This window comes from Dipodomys merriami, unplaced genomic scaffold (genome assembly GCF_024711535.1).
Source record: "Dipodomys merriami isolate MVZ:Mamm:240054 unplaced genomic scaffold, mDipMer1.0.p SCAF_9, whole genome shotgun sequence".
In the NCBI taxonomy this organism is placed as follows: Eukaryota; Metazoa; Chordata; class Mammalia; order Rodentia; family Heteromyidae; genus Dipodomys; species Dipodomys merriami.
In genome coordinates, this window is record NW_027206512.1 from 43,404,788 (window position 1) to 43,423,597 (window position 18,810).

General features: G+C 44.3%; 1 protein-coding gene across 1 annotated transcript; it reads right to left on the reverse strand.

The window, feature by feature from the left end:
• Positions 1-15,132: 15,132 nt before the first annotated feature.
• LOC138820706 (trafficking protein particle complex subunit 2-like) lies at positions 15,133-16,744 on the reverse strand. Its single transcript, XM_070012475.1, has one exon. It carries the CDS (start codon positions 16,551-16,553, stop codon positions 16,131-16,133), a length of 423 nt encoding a protein of 140 aa, XP_069868576.1. The 5' UTR covers positions 16,554-16,744; the 3' UTR covers positions 15,133-16,130.
• Between the last annotated feature and the right edge of the window lie 2,066 nt (positions 16,745-18,810).

Genomic DNA, 18,810 nt, shown 5'->3' on the forward strand with positions numbered 1-18,810 from the left:
GCGGCGCAGCCGCTCCCGTTGTCGCCCCCTTACGCCTCAGCAGCGAGCCCGCGCTGCGCCGCGCCGCGCCACGCCGCGCGCCTCTGCGGGAGCTCGAGCTGCGTGGCTCCGCCCTGCCGGCGTCGCGGGCGGCGAGGGTGTGGCTTCTCCGCTGGGCCGGCCTGGCCGCGGCCTCCCCCGGCCCTCCGCCCTTTTCTCTCTCTCTTTGCGCCTGTGACTCCTTTCCCGCTGACCTCGGACCCTCGGTCCGCGCTGGACCTGACGGCTTCCTGCCGTCCTCCGCGGCCTGCGCCGCCCAGGCCCGGCAGAGCCTCGTAGTGCGTCGTCTCTAGCCTAGGAAAAGCCATCCTCGAGTTCCGACCTGCCCCTCGGCGGTGGGTATGGCCCCCAGAAAAGGCACTGCGGCTTGCCTTTGTTCTGGAACCGTTACCATGCCGCGATTATTCCATCATCTCAGGTATTAGGGATGGTTGCGGATACTCCTGAATGGCGGGGTCACGCCGGGTGGACTGCAGACAGGTGTCCGGTGGAGAGGCCTGTAGTGGGTTTGGAAGGCAGATGTTGACCCTGTCGTGGGTTTCGAAGGCACATGGTGACCTTTAATCTAGTTAGATCATTAGCACTCAGCTTTGCAACGAAATGCCTGGGTGTTCAAACTTGAGTGTTCCTCAGAATTCCTGGAGAGTTGATTAAGGGATCGCTGGGCCTTTTTCCTCGGATGATCGGGGAGGGGGAGTGATTTATATTTTTCATAAACTCACAGCTACTTAGGGTGATAATGAGGGGAGGGGGGTGGTTGTGGTTCTAATAGGGCCACACACGCTAAATTAAGGCCTATGGAAGTTCAAGAAATTTTAAGTTTCTTGGGGAACTGGTTCAGGAGGAATGAGCTTTACATCCACAAACCTAGGCCCTAAAATGTGTACAGTGCTACTAGGTGCTAAATATTTAGCAGTGAGTAAAAAAAATAATAAAATACTTTTTTTTCTTTTTTGTCGCTCCTGGGGCTTCAACTCTGAGCCTGGGTGTTGTCCATGGACTGCTTTTGCTCAAGGCTAGCACTAAGCCACAGCTGCACTTCCAGCTTTTTCTAAATTAATTGTAGATGAGAGTTCCACAGCCTTTCTTGCCCAGGCTGGCTTTGAACCATGATCCTCAGATCTCAACCTCCTGAGTAGCTAGAATTATTGGTGTGAGCTACAGGTGCCCGATTGAAACATACTTTCTTTTCTTTTTTTTTAATTTTTTTTTTTTTTTTTTTTGTCGGTTGTTGGGCCTGAACTCCTGGCCTGGGCACTGTCCCCAGCTCTTCAGCTGAAGGCTAGCACTCTACCACTTGAGCCACAACGCCACTTCTGGCTTTTTCTGCTTATGTGGTGCTGAGGATTTGAACCCAGGGCCTCATGCATGCAAGGCAAGCACTCTACTACTAAGCCACCTTCCCATCCCTAAAATATCTTCTTATAAAAGAGAGCACATCCCAGTGCTCTGGTGGCTCACGCCTGTAATCCTAGCTATCTTTTTTTTTTTGAACAATGTCACTTCTTCCCTTGCTCACTCCTAAAAAGCCTTTTGTTGTTTTGTTTTTTTCTTGTCAGTTGTGGGGCTTGAACTCAGCCTGGTCTCTGTCTCTCACTTCTTCAGTTCAAGGCAAGTGGTAGAGTGTTAGCCTTGAGCTGAAGAGCTCAGCTGAAGAGCTGAGGGACAGTGCTGAGGCCCAGAGTTCAAGCCCCACAACCGACAAAAAAAAAGTCAGGCTGGGATGGTGGCTCAGTAGTAGAGCGCTTGCCTTGCATGCCTGAGGCCCTGGGTTCTGTTCCTCAGCACCACATAAGCAAAAAGAAAAAAGCCGCAAGTGGCGCTGTGGCTCAAGTGTTGGAGCGCTAGCCTTGAGCTGAGGAGCTGAGGGACAGCGCCCAGGCACAGAGTTCAGGCCCCACGACCGGACCCAAAAAAAAAAAAAAAATTTCTCTTAAATTGACTGACATATTATAAAACCCTGCTAGCAGAGCCCCCTGGTGGTCCTAAAAGAACTCAGCTATATTGCTATATTGTACATAGGCCACCTTACAATGAATCATTGCCATAATGTAAACCACACAACTATCTATATACGTGTCAATACATTTAAAACATTATCACCAGGCAGTGGTGGCTCACACCTGTAATCTTAGCTACTCAGAAGGCTGAGAGCTGAGGATTGCAGTTCAAAGCCAGCCTGGCCAGGAAAGTCTATGAGACTTTTTTTTTTTTTAAGGTAATGGCGCTTGAACTCTGGGCCTGGATGCTGTCCTTGAGCTCTTCAGTTCAAAGTGAGTGCTCTACCACTTGAGCCACACTGCCACTTCTGGTTTTCTGGTGCTTAATTGGAAGTAAGAGTCCCATGGACTTTACTTCCCGGGCTGGCTTTGAACCATGATACTCCTATCTCAGCCTCCTGAGTAACTAGGTTTACAGGCGTGAGCCACTAGCACCAGCCCATGAGACTCTTATCTCCAGAAATTCAAAAGTGGCACTGTGGCTCAAGTGGTAAAGTACTAGCCTTGAGCTGAAGAGTTCAGGGACAGCACCCAGGCCCAGAATTTGAGCCCCATGACCAACAAAAAAATAAAGATTAAAAAATAAAACATATTATCTTGAGCTTTGAAGGAACATTTGAAATATATCACTATAATTTTATAATCCTAATCTTGGAGTTTTAAAGAAACCATTGCTGGGCCCTAGTGGTTAATGACTATATTCAGGAGGCTAAGGGGCTGGGAAGGTGGCTCAGTGGTAGAGCACTTGCCTTGCATGCTCGAGGCCCTGGGTTCGATTCCTCAGCACCACATAAACAAAAAGAAAAAAGCCGGAAGTGGCGCTGTTGCACAAGTTGTAGAGTACTAGCCTTGAGCTGAAGAGCTGAAGGACAGCGCCCAGGCCCAAAGTTCAGGCCCCACGACCGGACCCAAAAAAAAAAAAAAGCTGAGACCAGAAGGATAGCAGTTCAAAGCCAGCCTGGACAGAAAAATCCTTGACACTCCAGCTTCACTTAATCAGTAAAAAGTAGGGCTGAAGCTGGGCACTCACACCTACTTAGGAAACTAAAATCTGAGGATCACACTTCAAAGCCAGCCTAGGCAAGAAAAAAGTCCATGAGAATCTTATCGCTAATTAACTACCAAAAAAGCTGGAAGTAGAGTTGGGGCTCAAGTGGTAGAGTGCTAGCCTTCAGCACAAAAGCTCGGGGACAGTGCCCAGGCCCAGAGTTCAATCCCCAATACTGAAATACACACACACACACACACACACACACACACTACACACACACACACACACACACACACTAATTTTTAGTCCCAGTTATTATTAGCAGTAAAATCTGCATACCTTGATAAAGTGGCTCTCTACCAATTGAACATGTGATATAGTGCTTGCCTAACAAGCCCAAAACCCTGACTTACCATTATTGCTCCCCGCCCCCCCAAAAAAACTTGTTGGGTATTCTCAATATTTTCAGGATTGAAAATACTGCATTAAATATTTGAGTGTATTTCATTAAGACATAACCTAAAGTACATAAGGCTTTTTTTTTTTGGGGGGGGGGGGGGTCCGGTCGTGGGGCCTGAACTCTGGGCCTGGGCACTGTCCCTCAGCTCTTCAGCTCAAGGCTAGCACTCTACCACTTGAGCCACAGTGCCACTTCCGGCTTTTTTCTTTTTGCTTATGTGGTGCTGAGGAATCGAACCCAGGGCATCTAGCATGCAAGGCAAGTGCTCTACCACTGAGCCACCTTCCCAGCCCACATAAGGCTTATATATAAAATGTCACACGCTTTCAGAATATGTTAATTTACATAACATCTATCTCAAGACATTATCTTGTCACTAAGGTTTTTTTGTTTTGTGCCAGTACTGGGGCACTGTCCTTTGAATCTTCAGATTCAAATCTCCTTTTCTAAATACAGAGGATTTTTTTTTTGGGGGGGGGGTCCCGTCGTGGGGCCTGAACTCTGTGCCTGGGCGCTGTCCCTCAGCTCTTCAGCTCAAGGCTAGCGCTCTAACACTTGAGTCACAGCACCACTTCTGGCTTTTTTCTTTTTGCTTATGTGGTACTGAGGAATCGAACCCAGGGCCTCAGGCATGCAAGGCAAGCGCTCTACCACTGAGCCAACTTCCCAGCCCAGATTTTTTTTTTTTACAGTCAGTCCTGACCTTATATTCTGTCAGTTTTTTCAGTCATTTTTTTTTCTCTCTCTCCATGGCCTATTCTGCCCAAGCCTCTATTTAGCTCTTTTTGAAAAACATTCTAACGCAGACCATTTTGTCTTTTTGCATTCACCAAACTGCCCTCTTGTTTAGTTCCTCTCCCTGTCCCTGCCTCCACTAGGTGTAATGAAGACTACCAGCAAAAATGAAAAGCAGCATTTGGATCCACTGTTAACTTCTAAATTTAGCCCCAGGCCAGTGGGCACTGCAGCATTGATCATAATGTACTCTGTATTCCTAAATGTAGAAAACAGATCTGAACTCCCACTACTATGGCTTTCTGAGTATCAGCCTAACATGTAAAATTGATTTCAACAAATAGTATAGAATATATGCTTTCTTACTATGTAGGTTTCTGTTAAACACAGTTTGTGGTTTTTTTTTTAAGGTGGGAGCTATTTTAGTAAGAGGCCTCATAATTTCACTCTGTCCAAGGTCAATGCAGCTACACATGGAACATAACTAATACACGGCCTTCACAGTTCTCATTCACAGTATGAGTTACCTTTCCAGTAGGCTGCTCTGTGCTGACCATCCCAATTGTCATTGCTGAGTTGGTCAATTCTTTCACTTCTCTAAAGCAGAGTCCTCTGTTTTATAGTCTAGAATCACCAGGAAGCCACTTTTCAAAATCCTCTTTCTAGGATCATCTCAAAGTCCATGAACTCGCCGTCATGAGAACTTACTATTTTTTCTACCTATTCAACACCCTAATTGTGCTTGTTTCTTTTTTTTCTTTTTTTGTATTATATACTTTTTAAAGTCACAAACACCTTTTAATCTTCACAATGATAGTCATCATCTTAATTTACATTGCTTATGAACTCTATGACCTTTGGCAATAAAACTTTGGGGCCTGGGCTGGGAAGGTGGCTCAGTGGTAGAGCGCTTGCCTTGCATGCCTGAGGCCCTGGGTTCGATTCCTCAGCACCACATAAGCAAAAAAAAGCCGGAAGTGGCGCTGTGGTTCAAGTGGTAGAGCGCTAGCCTTGAGCTGAAGAGCTGAGGGACAGTGCCCAGGCCCAGAGTTCAAGGCCCCACAACTGGACCCAAAAAAACAAAAACAAAAACAAAACTTTGGGGCCTGAACTCAGGGCCGGGGCACTGTCCCTCAGCTCTTCAGCTCAAGGACACCGCTCTTACCACTTGAGCCACAGCGCCACTTCCGGCTTTTTCTGCTTATGTGGTGCTAAGGAATCAAACCCAGGGCCTACTGCATGCAAGGCAAGTACTCTACCGCTGAGCCACCTTCCCAGCCCTAAAACTATTTTTTAACAAATCGAGTAATATGTACAGATCTTTCCTTTTGCTTAGTATCAGCTGTTCCCTCTTTCTCTCTCATTCTGTTGTTTCTAATTTTAGTATATGCTCTTCCGAATCACTTGTGTCAATTGTTTTTCAGTCACTTAGAACACATTTACTAGGTTGGGAATGTGGTTCAGTGGTAGAGTGCTTGCCTAGCATGCATGAAGCCCTGGGTTCAATTCCTCAGAACCACATAAACAGAAAAAGCCAGGAGTGGTGCTGTGGCTCAAGTGGTAGAGTGTTAGCCTTGAGAAAAGAAGTTCAAGGTCAGTGCCCAGGCCTTGAGTTCAAGCTCCAGGACTGGCAAAAACAAAAAACAAAAAAAAACACACATTTACTAAACCACATAATCATCATTAATTGCCACATGTTGTTTGCTTATATAAGTTCATTCCATCTTTTTGCCTTGAGATGCTAGATGTGTACTTTCCAATGTGGTCTCCATAAATAGAGTTCCCTTAAAATCTGCTTTTCATGGGGCTGGGAAGGTGGCTCAGTGGTAGAGTGCTTGGCTTGCATGCATGAGGCCCTGGGTTCGATTCCTCAGCACCACATAAGCAGAAAAAGTTGAAAGTGGCACTGTGGCTCAATTGGTAGAGCTCCAGCCTTGAGTAAAGAGCTGAGGGACAGCGCTCAGGCCCAGAGTTAAGTCCCTATGACCCCCCCCCCCAAATCTGCTTTTCAGTTTAATGTAGCCAATAGAAGCTCTCACAGAAGATAAGAGCTGAAGGTTGGGTGCTGGATGGTTCATGCCTGTGATCTGAGTCTCTAGGTTTGAAGTCTAGCCTTGAGCAGAAAAAGCCAAGGGAAAGGGCAAGGTCCTGAGTTCAGTCGCCAGTACTAGCACACAAACATACACACACAATTCAGGTATATCTTAGGGAGGGCTCTAGAGAGGGTACAGAACTCAAGGGGAAAAGGGTGAAAAAGTACAGCAGTATGGGGCTGGGAAGGTGGCTCAGTGGTAGAGCGCTTGCCTTGCATGCATGAAGCCCTGGGTTCGATTTCTCAGCACCACATAAGCAAAAAGAAAAAAGCTGGAAGTGGTGCTGTGGCTCAAGTGGTAGAGTGCTAGCCTTGAACTGAAGAGCTGAGGGATAGCGCCCAGGCCCAGAATTCAGACCCCACGACTAGATCTCCTCCCCCCCCCCAAAAAAAAAAAGTACAGCAGTGGAACTCACTGGACACGAAAGTAAACTATAGAGCTCATGGATGGAGACTGGAAGAAGGGACTGGGAAAGAGGGGAGGGAAGACACTGTATTAAAGGAAATGTATTCATTGCCTGACTCATGTCATTGTAATCCCTCTGTATATAACAACAAATGTTTGATAATGATAAAAAATAAATTGGGTGGGGCTGGGAAGGTGGCTCAGTGGTAGAGTTCTTGCCTTGCATGCATGAGGCCCTGGATTCGATTCCCCAGCACCACATAAGCAAAAAGAAAAAAAAAGCTGGAAGTGGCGTTGTGGCTCAAGTGGTAGAGCACTGGCCTTAAGCTGAAGAGCTGAGGGACAGCGCCCAGGCCCAGAGTTCAGGCCCCACAACCGGACCCAAAAAAAAAAAAAAGTTCTTAAAAATAAATAAATGAATCAGGCATTAGTGGCTCACATTTGTAATCCTAGCTACTGAGGAGGCTAATATCTGAGAATCTTGGTTCAGCCCAAGCAGGAAATTCTATGAAACTCTGATCTCCAATAAACTACTCAGAAAAATCTGGATGTGGCACTGTGGTTCTAGAATTAGAGCAGGAAGTGGTGCTGTGCTCAAGTGGTAGATCACTGGCTCTTGAGCTGAAGAGCTGAGGGACAGCACCCAGGCCCAGAGTTCAAGCCCCACGACAGACCAAAAAAAAGAATTATAGCACTAGTCTTAAGCAAAGAAATCTTAGGGACACCTTTTTTCTCTCTGTTCGTTTCTAGCTCTCTGCTCTCTCTCTGTTCTTACCTCTCTCTTGCTCTTCCTCTCTTGCTCTTGCTCTTGCTCTTCTTCTCTTGCTCTTGCTCTCTCTGTTCTTCTCTTGCTCTCTCTCTTTCCCAGCCACGTGGAGTGCCAACCTTGCATGGTCCCAGCAGGTCTACCCCTTACCTGAATACCACGTGAGTGCTACTGTTCTTACCCCTCTCTCTGCTCTTTTCTCTCTCTTTCCTCTCTTCCCAGCTCTCTCTCATTCCCAGGCCTTTCCCAGCCACGTGGAGTGCCACCCTTGCCACATGGAGTGCCACCCTTACCTGGTCCAAGCAGGTCTACTGAATAAACCTACCCCTTATCTGAAAAAAAAAAAAAAAAGAAATCTTAGGGACAGTGCCCAGGCCCTGAGTTCAAACCTCAGAACCAGCACCAAAAAAGGAAGGAAAAAAAAAAAAAAAGATAAAGCTGAGAGTTAAAGATGCTACAATTCTCTACTCAAGGCCTCAGTTCCTCTCCAATAGCTCTCCCACAGTACTGCTATAATTCTGCCAGAAAAAACTCGTTCCCTTTGTTCAGGCCTGAGGATATCCAGAGTTTCTATTATTAGCCTTTGTCATCTTTTATTAATACTTTAGTAAATAGTCTTTTTTTTTTAAATCAAACTCTTGTCATTAACTACCTCTTAGCTGCTGCCAGGGCATGAAATGACAACAATCTAGTATGGTAATTATACCTTCCAAAATTCTACAATTGGCTTACACCTCATTCTATAAAATGAGTTTATCAGGCTGGGAATGTGGGTTAGTGGTAGAGTGATTGCCTAGCATTCACAAAGCCCTGGGTTTAATTCCTCAGTACCACATACACAGAAAAACATGGAAGTGGTGCTGTGGCTTAAGTGGTGAAGTGCTAGCCTTGAGCAAAAGAAGCTCAAGAACGGTGCCTTAGGTCCATGAGTTGACAAGTCCCAGGACTGGCAAAAAAAAAAAAAAAATAAGTGCCAGTAATCATACCTGTAATCCTAGCTACTCAGGAGGCTGAGATCTGAGGATTGTGGTTCAAAGCCAGCCAGGCAGGAAAGTCTATACAACTCTGATCTACAATAAAGCACCAGAAAACCAGAAGTGGTGCTGTGGCTCAAGTGGTAGAGCACTAGCTTTGAGCTGAAGAGCTGAGGGACAGCGCCCAGGTGCAGAGTTCAAGTCCCGCTACCAACCAAAAAAAAAAAAGTCTAAGCCAAAATTTGTTTTAATAGCAATATTATGTCTAAAAACAAAGTAGAAGCTTCTAGTGAGCTAAGCAGTTATCCATTTGTTTTGCTTTCAGTGAAAGGGATCAAACCTAGGGCCTGTGCACCATAGGTGAATGCTACATTCCCAACCCTGATTTAAAAAACAAGGTCTCGGGCTGGGAAGGTGGCTCAGTGGTAGAGTGCTTGTCTTGCATATAGGAGGCCCTGGGTTCAATTCCTCAGCACCACATAAGCAGAAAAAAGCCAGTAGTGGTGGTGTGGTTCAAGTGGCAGAGCACTAGCCTAGAGCTGAAGAGCTGAGGGACAGCACCCAGGCCCAGAGTTCAGACCCCTGGACTGGCAAAAAAGAAAGAAAAAGAAACAAGGTCTCACTGAAGTAGACATAGTTACTCCTCCTTAGTAACTTCCCAGCAAAGTCCATTTTACTGGAATGTGGGCTTCGAGCAGACCAGGGGCACAATCTAGGTTGATAACAGAAAGCCCACAAGGTAATTTTGAACTGCACACCTGTCCCGTTTAATGTCACCCCCAACTAACCTTTGCCTTCCTGATTAATGAGCTGTCTTTTTCTGTGTAACCAGCTTGTATAAAACCCAGGGCCTCCCATCCCTTGGGATCTGAATTCTTTCTGGCACTAGCCTGGATCAAGTTGAAGGCAATAAACTCTTTTATTCTCTCTAAAAAGTGGTCTTGATCTTTGCTGTTCTGTTATGCCTAACAAATAGATTGACAGGACCTGCTGTATTCCTCCAGCTCAGACAGAATAGACAGCAAATAACAGGTGCAATTTTGAGGGCTTTCTCTTTATTTCTTTCTCTCTTTCTGTGTGCTCAGGGTGTCAATTGAACTCATGATGTCCTGCTTTTGTTTAGTTTTTTTTCTGCTCAGAGCTGACACAACACCTGAGCTGCACCCTACTTTCAGGCTTTTGCTGGATAATGGGAATAAGAAGCTCTGGGATTTATCTACCTGCATCCCAACTTAGATCTTCTTATCTCAGCCTCCTACATAGCTGAGATTACAGATGTGAATCATTTTGAACCTTTAACTCCCATTTCCTGCATGGAGAGCAGGAAATGTTTCTTTTTCATTTTCCCCTATGTTAACCCTACTATACTAAAATAAATTCTTGTTAAAACTTTCACCTTGTAAGACTCTTCTTCTTCCTCTTTTTTTTTTTTTTTTTTTTTTTTTTTTGGCTGGTCATGGGGCCTGAACTCAGAGCCTGGCACTGTCCCTCAGTTCTTCAGCTCAAGGCTAGCACTCTACCACTTGAGCCATAGCACCACTTCCAGCTTTTTCTGCTTATGTGGTGCTGAGGAATTGAACCCAGGGCCTCATGCATGCAAGGCAAGCACTCTACCACTGAACTACCTTCCCAGCCCTCTTTTTGTTGTTGTTGTTGTCGATTGTGGGGCTTGAACTCTGGGCCTCGACTCTGTCCCTCAGCTCTTCAGCTCAAGGCTTTTCTTGTTTATGTGGTGCTGTGGAATCGAACCCACGGCCTCATACAAAACAAAGCACTCTACCAGTGAGCCACGTTCCCGGCCCCCAAAACTGTGATTTTTGTGTGGAAACTTGGAAGCTGAGGAAAACTCTAGCATCTATCCTTATCCTTTGGGATATTACCACTCTGTCTCTTCTAGCCTACCAGAATTACTCAAAGAAAGTCAGTGTTAGGTCTGACTACTAGCCCCTTCTGCCAAAGACATAGCGAAGAGCAGAGAAAGGAGATATATGGCAGCCATGGGAAGACAGCACAGCACTCTAATATACCTTAAGCCATTTTCCAAGGTACAGACATTAGCTTCAGATTAGAAAAGGAAAAGGACTTGAGAAAGATAATGCATTGGTAAAACAGTCCCAATAAGGGCTGGGAAAGTGGTAGAGTGCATGCCTAGCACACATGATGTCGTGGGTTTGATTCTTCAGTACCACAGAAACAGAAAAGGCTGTGGCGCTGTGGCTCAAGTGGTAGAGTGCTTGATGAGTGCAAGCTCCAGGACTGGGGAAAAAAAGTCCCAAAATCACTGTGTGGCTGAGCTGACCATTCTCAGTCTTTGTCAGAGTTCTATCACTTATTACTAGAAACCACAGAAACAAGTTGCCTAATGAGCAGTCTACAGAGTTTTGGGCTATTTGCTTTATGCTTGTGGGGCAGTTTGCTTTCCACATAGTGCTTACTGGTGAATTTTCTTGTTCCTGGAACCCAAGATGATTTGCAGAGGGATTGCAGGAGACCAGCAGCTCAAATCAAAGGGTACAGATGCAAAGTTGGACTCTTAGTTAACTCACAGAGCTCAGCATAAGAATCTTTTACTTTTTTTTGTCGGTTGTGGGACCTGTCACTGAGCTCTTCAGCCATGAGTCCCAGCATCACTTCCAGTTTTCTGGTGGCTATTTGGAGATAAGAGTCTCATGGACTTTCCTGCCTGAGCTGGCTTTGAACCGTATTCCTCAGATCTCAGCCTCCTGAGTAGCTAGGATTATAGGTGTGAGGTAGGAAAGTCTGTAAGATTCTCTGCTTTTTCTTTTTTTATCGACTGGGGGCTTGAACTCTGGGCCTGGGCCTTGTCCCTGAGCTCTTCAGCTCAAGGCTAGTGCTCTACCACTTGAGCCACAGGCGCCTAGCCCTGAGAGACTCAACACTGTAAAACCAGAAATGGCACTGAGGTTCAAGTGAGTGCCAGCCTTGAGCAAAAAGAGATTCAGGGACAGCACCCAGGTCTGAATTCAAACCCCACAAATGAAAACAAAGATTGCCCTTGCTTAAAAGGGAGAATTGGGAGTCCTTGAAGACGGCCTTATGATTGATGAATCTCCTTCCTGTTTCCTGTTTGAGATTCCAAAGATCAAAGATTTAGTGCTCTGTCCTTATTTTCTCATTCTCTTGTCTTTCTCTCTTTTTGTAGTCTTCCTGCCCCATTTCATTGTAAAGTACTGGCTTATCAGCTTATCTTGCTGTGTACAAGTTCTATAGGCCCCAATTCCCTGACAGTGCTTTTCTAGTAACTGGTTTTACTAACTGTCCTATAACTAAGCTATAGAATTGCCTGTTTTAGCCAGACACCAGTGCTCACACCTGTAATCCTAGCTAACTCAGGAAACAGAATATCTGAGGACTGTAATTCAAAGCCAGACCAGGTAGGAAAGTCTGTAAGACTCTCTACTTTTTTTTTCTTCTTTTATTGTTTTGTTGCAGGGCTTGAACTCTGGGCCTGGGCACTGTCCCTAGCTCTTTACCTCAAGGCAAGTGCTCTACCACTTGAGCCACAGTGCCATTTTCGGGTTTTTGGTGGTTAATTGGAGATAAGAGTCTCACAAGCCGGGTGCTGGTGGCTCACACTTGTAATCCTAGCTACTTAGGAGGCTGAGATATGAGGATCACAGTTCAAAGCCAGCTGGGCAGGAAAGTCCATGAAACTCTTATCTCCAGTAAACCACCAGAACAAAAAACAAAAGTGGCGCTGTGGCTGAAGAGGTAGAGAGCTCACCTTGAATAACCAAAAAAAAAAGTCTCATAGACTTTCCTGCTTGGACTTGGCTTTGAACTGTGATTCTCAGATCTCAGCCTTCTGAGCAGCTTGGATTAGAAGTGTAAGCCACCAGCGCCCGGCTTGTGAGACTCCTTCAATTAACCATCAAAAAAGCCTTAAGTGGAGCTGTGGAATAAGTGGTAAAGCACTAGCCCACAGTGAAAAAGGTCAAAGACAGCACCCAGGCCCAGAGTTCAAGTTTGGCACACACGCACACACATGCACACACACACACACACACACACACACGCAAGAAAGCCTATTTTCCAGCTTTAAGTCCCTCCCTCTAGAAGTTTAAGTGCACAAATACAAAAGCATTACCCTATGACCACTGAAGTGAGCCAGCACATTGATTGTTTTTCACACTTGGAAGACTTATAGAGGTCAGCTCCTCTATAAATGAAGTCATAAAGTACCAGAAGACATCCTTATCTTTTAAACATCTCAGCATAAAAATGATATGCTCTGCTCTCTGCTTTTCTAGCTCTTTCTCAGCTCCCTTCTCTCTCCTCTCTGCTCTTCTCTTTTCTAGCATTTTCTCTCTTTTCTAGCTGTCTCTCTGCTCTTTTCTAGCTCTCTCTGTCCTTTTCTAGCTCTTCTCTCTTTCCTAGCTCTCCCAGCTCTTTCCCAGGCCTTTCCCCACCACGTGGAGGACCAAGATGGCCTGGTGCCAGCCAGAACGATGAATAAACCTACCCCTTACCTGAATACCACGTGCGTGGTGCTGTTCTTACTCGGCTACCTCTTTTTTAAAAACCTAACATTAAAAAACTTTAGGAAAAATGATATGCTCTGGGGCTGGGAAGGTGGCTCAGTGGTAGAGCGCTTGCCTTGCATGCATGAGGCCCTGGGTTCGATTCCTCAGCACCATATAAGCAGAAAAAGCCAGAAGTGGTGCTGTGGCTCAAGTGGTAGATCGCTAACTTTGAGTTGAAGAGCTGAGGGACAGTGCCCAGGCCCAGAGTTCAAGCCCCACAACCAACAACAGTAACAACAAAAAAAATGTCTGGGACAGGAGGGCTAGAAGTGTGGCTCCATGATAGAGTGCTTGCCTGGCATGCATAAAGCCCCAGGTTTGATACCTCAGCATCACATAAACAGAAAACCCAGAAGTGGAGTTGTGGCTCAAGTAGTAAAATGCTATCCCTGAGCAAAAAGAAGCTTGGGGACAGTGCCTGAGGACAATGCTTCTTCCCTGTTTCTCAAAAACATAAAACTAAAAAGAATGCCAACTCTCTAAGGTAGGTGTTATCATTATTATTATTATATCATGGGACTTGAACTCTGGGCCTGGGCATTGTCCCTCCTCTCTTCAGCTCAAGGTTAGTGCTCTACCACTTGGGCCACAGCACCACTTCCTATTTTCTGGTGGTTAACTAGAGATGTCTCATGGACTTTACTGCCCAGGCTGGCTTTGAACCATGATCCTCAGATCTCAGCCTCCTGAGTAACTAGGATTACAGGTGTGAGCCACTGGTGCCCAGCAAGGTAGGTATTATTTTAACTTTCACTATGGGAGACTTAAGGCTTCTTAAATATTAGTGGCTAGTTTTCATTTACTACTGGGTGGAAAAGCAGTATACCTGGAGAAGTTGTATAGAAGGCAGTGGCTTTTGTTTTTTTGTCTGTTGTGGTGCTTGAACTCAGGGCCTGGGCTCTGTCCCTGAGCTTTTCTGCTCAAGGTTAGCACACTCTACCATTTGAGCCATAGCTTCACTTCCAGCTTCTTGTGGTTAGTCTCAAGGACTTTCCTGCCTGGGCTGGCTTCAAACCACAATCCTCAGATCTCAGTGTCCTGAGTAGCTAAGATTACAGGCATGAGCCACCAGTGCCAGGTTGTAGTGGCTTTTAAAATAGTAAAACATTTTTAAAATTTACGTTAATACCTGTAATTATTTTTTTTTGTCGGTCGTGGGGCTTGAACTCTGGGTCTCAGCCCCTGTGATTATTTTTATTTGTCTACTTGACTGTGCCATCCTTAGTGTTTCTGTGGAGGAGACTAACAAGCCATTAGTAAGACTGAGTGAAGCAGATTAAGTTCCCTAATGTAAATAGGAGGCATACAAACAGGTGAAGTCAATAAAAGGGCTGACTCTTCCAGAGTAAGGGAGAATTTTTTCTTCCCTTTATTCTTTGGGTTCTTAGTCTTTCAGACTAAGACTGGAAACTACATTGTTGGCTGTTGTTGGTCTTCACGTTACCAAATATATTCTGCAGTTCTCAAGACTTCTTAGCTTTCATACTTGCCCTGCATGGCCAATTTGTTGCTTGCTTGCTTGCTCTCCTTTCACTCCTTCCCCCGCCCCCACTTCCTCTGCCTCTATGGATATATATCCTCTTATAGGCTTGGCAATTAATAAATCAGATTTTTGTGATCTTTCTTCTTACCAGCTGATGGCAGCCAGGTAAGGAATATTTTTCAACAGAATTTAGTGCTGTAATCCTTCCATGTTGTAGTCTAAGTGCTATCATCAACTCACCACTAAATAAGTGCTTTTTTAATTTATTTTGTTGGTCATGGGGCTTGAACTCTGAGCCTGGGCGCTGTTCCTCAGCTCAAGGCTAGCACTCTACCACTAGAGCCATAGCGCCACTTCTGGCTTTTTCTCCTTATGTGGTGCTGAGGATAGAACCCAGGGCCTCATGCATGCAAGGCAAGCACTCTACCTACCACTGAGCCTCTTTCCCAGCCCTAAATAAGTGCTTTATGATGTTGGCTGTATACCCCTTAGTTAGGGATAATTAAAATTAAGCACATATTCAAAAAATATGCTAGTGTAACTTCAAGAAGTATAAAACCCATTGTTCCAAAAACGTAATTTTACTTCTTCAATGAACTGAAATGATGAGTAAAATTAAATGTTACAAACACTAGAAGGCACTTGTTTTTGGACATACATCTTTATTTAAGATTTCAAATATATAGGGTAAAAATTATGGTACCAACTTCACACAAACATACAAGATAAAGCTTATATTTACTTGCTCAAAAGGTACTAATATTGAACAAAACTCTTCGTGTCACATAAAAAAAAAAAGTCTGGCTATATTACTTGCTTTTCCATCAGTCAGATCATACAGAAGAGACCCCCTCCTGGTCCCCACTCTGGTGTATAACCTAAAAGGCCAAATGCAAATGTTAATGTACTCCAAGCTTGTTTTTAATAACAGTTCTCAAATCACATTATTTTTAAAGTACAGATATCAAGAATCTCATTTAATCCTTAGTTTACTGTTTAAGGAAAAGGAAATCCAAGAATGTAAGGTGACAGAGGCAACATACTTCCCCATGGGCTGTAATGTTCATCTATTTTACATGGGTCCAGAATTCTAAAACTATAGAAAGATCACTATTCTTAATCTCTGACATACATTATACATTTTAGCACTGCAAATGCTCTGGCTTCAGATTCTTGAGTAGTACTGTTATAACATCACCAAATGTATATAAATAAGTCAAAGTATATGCTATCAATTTCAGTCACTTCTGCAGAATCTGCTCCTGGGGCCTGAACTCAGGGCCTGGGTGCTGTCCCTGAACTTTTGTGCTCAAGGCTAGCACTCTTCCACTTGAGCCATGGTCTACTTTCACCATTTTTGGGGGGGAGAGAGAGGGGTTTAATTGGAGATAAGAGTATCATGGACTTTGCTCCAGAGCTAGCCCTGAACCTCAATCTTCAGATCTCAGCCTCTTGAGTAGCTAGAGGTTATGAGCCACCAGTACCCTGCTCACTTCTGCAAAAACTTTTTAGATTGAAATCTACCAAATCTTAACATTTGTTTCTGAATTGTTACATCAAGATCAAGCCACAATGCACACATTCCTGAGTATTCTCCATTGTAATGACATTGTTTTTTTTTTTTCAGTATTTTTCTGCATTCAGCTTAAAAGGTGCTTCTTCCCAAGAAACTGAAGTTTTCTGTCAAATGCACTTGACCGAATAGGAGAATTGGGTTCATAAAATGGATTCATTGCAAACTTTATGTATAAATCATAGACATCAGTGAAGAAGTTCTTTATTCCATCTTCTTGCTTTATATCATGAAGCATAATAAATCTCATATGCCCTGCAGTGACGAATGCTGACACAAACCACTCATTGAATTTGTCCACAGTTTTCAAATACATATTGTTTGAAAGCCACATATTTTCATCCACAAGATCAAGAGCAGCATGAGCTATGAACTGGTTCAAATGGCGATGATCATCTTTTGATTCTGCTTTCCCAGCTGGCAAAAATTCCATTTCAAAAACTGGATTATCATGGTGGCCAACAATTACAAAGTAGAAGCTTCCAGACATTCTCTTCAATATACTGTTCCTATGAAGAGATTTCTGCAGTGGCAAAGATTTGGTAGCTGATGAGAAAGGAGCCAGGACTCTCACTTGTGGTGCAAACAGCAGCCGTCCCTCGGTGTCGCTAGGGTGACTGGGGCTTCTGTAGTGAGATGCTGCCAGAGGACCCGCACTCCGCAGTTTCAACCCTAGACAGCACTATTTCTCTACAGAGGCAGCAAACAAATATAACAAACGAATATATCTTTAAGTTCTCCTCTACTATAATTTCTATTCAAGACTCAAAACAAAAAGTACATTATGATAAATTTTAAAATATGCATTCTTCAGTATAAAGAAAAGGAAAAGGAGGACTAGTGACATAAAAAGATATATTGAATGCTGGGCGCTGGTGGCTCACGCCTATAATCCTAGCTACTCAGGAGGCTGAGATCTGAGGATCATGGTTTAAAGCCAGCCCGGGCAGGAGAGACCGTGAGACTCCTATCTTCAATAAAACCACCAGAAAACCAGAAGTGGCACTGTAGCTCAAGTGGTAGAGTGCTTGCCTTGAGCTGAAGAGCTGAGGGACAGTGCCCAAGCCCAGAGTTCAAGCCCCACGACCAACCAAAAAAAAAAAAAAAAGATATATTGAGCCAGGCGCCAGGGGGCTCACTTCTATAATCCTAGCTACTCAGGAGGCTGAGATCAGAGGATCACAGTTCAAAGCCAGCCCATGCAGGAAAGTCCATGAGACTCTCATCTCCACTAAACCACTAGAAAACCAGAAGTGGCACTGTGGTTCAAGCAGTAGAATGCTCACCTTGAGCTGAAAAGCGCAAGGACATCGCCCAAGCCCCGAGTTCAAGCCCCAGGGCCGACCAAAAAAAAAAAAATATATATATATATATAGAAAATATGTAAATCCAATAAAATGAAAAGTGAAGTTGAAAAGCTGCAAAAACTGATGAGACGGGAATATAAAAATGAGGTCAAAAATCTTTTCCTACAACATGAATTGTTTTCCACATCAGGTTTTATTGAAAAATGCTAATTCATAACTAACCAGTGTATCTGGCTCTCGCTGGCTCCCTTTCCCAGTCTTTCTCACCCCATAGATTTGCCTTCAACCATACCTTACAGGGAAGATGCTAGGAGCACATCAGGATTCAGAGTGAAGGAAGACAAGGGTAAGGGGTAGGAGTCACCTTACATATGCAAAACTTTTTGAATTAGAAGGAAAGTAGACCAATGATTGGGTCTCAGTCCTTTCTTGGATGAGACTTAGAAAAAACTAAAAGAATTCTGAATGATGGTCTGGGCTTTAGGTACCACAAATTCATCCTTCCATTCCCTCCTCTTCTTGTTCTTTACCTTTTCCTTCTATCCCCTGTGCCTTCCTTCCATCCTCCCTCCTTCCACTTCTCACTTCTTCTCTTTCCTGAACCTCTCTTTTTTAAATTATTTAGTTGTTGATTGGACATGAAATACCAACCACTTTCTAGGTACTCTGTAAACTTCAGTGAACAAAGCTCACAAGTTCTATGCCCTTTAGCTTTACATCTATCTTAGGGGGTAGGGGAGGCTTCAACTCAGGGCCTCTGTGCTGTCCCTCAGCTTTTGTGCTTGACTAGTGTTCTACCTACCACTTGAACCACAATGCTACTTCCAGCTTTTTGGTGATTAATTGGAGATAAGAGGATAAAAGTCTCACAGACTTCTGCCCCAACTAGCTTCAAACTGAGGTCTTCTAATCTCAGCCTCCTGAATAACTAGGATGACAGGTATGTGCCACTGGAGCCCAGGTTAGCCTTAAATCTTAGTGGCATGGAAATAGAAAGCATAATTTGTAATCTACATGGTATATTCTTAATGAATAAGTGATCCAGAAAGATATGTACATTCATAGATATTTACATATTATATATCAGGACAGTAGCTGAGAAAACTTCTGATATGGAAAGAACACTTTGGAGTTTGAGTCCTCAGGAGATGATGGCCATGGATGGTTGGTGATAGCTTCTCTGGCAAAGAAGTGTATTAAGGCTTCACTCCTGCGTGGATCGGCTTATAAGCTCACAGGCTGGTTTTTGTGGTTGAAGGACTTTTCATACAAACTGTATGTAAAAGGCTTCTCTCTCTCATGTGACTCGCCTGATACACTTGTAGGGCTGATGCTGATAGAAGCCTTTGTGACAAACAAGTGACCTCGCTCCTGTCTTCTCTAATGTGCTAGTCAGTGACAAACACCTATATGTATAGGGACAGTCCTCACATTTGTTTT

What these genes read in the sequence shown, in the direction of transcription:
- LOC138820706 (XM_070012475.1), bottom strand. Translation starts at nt 16,553, where the DNA reads ATGTCTGGAAGCTTCTACTTTGTAATTGTTGGCCACCATGATAATCCA.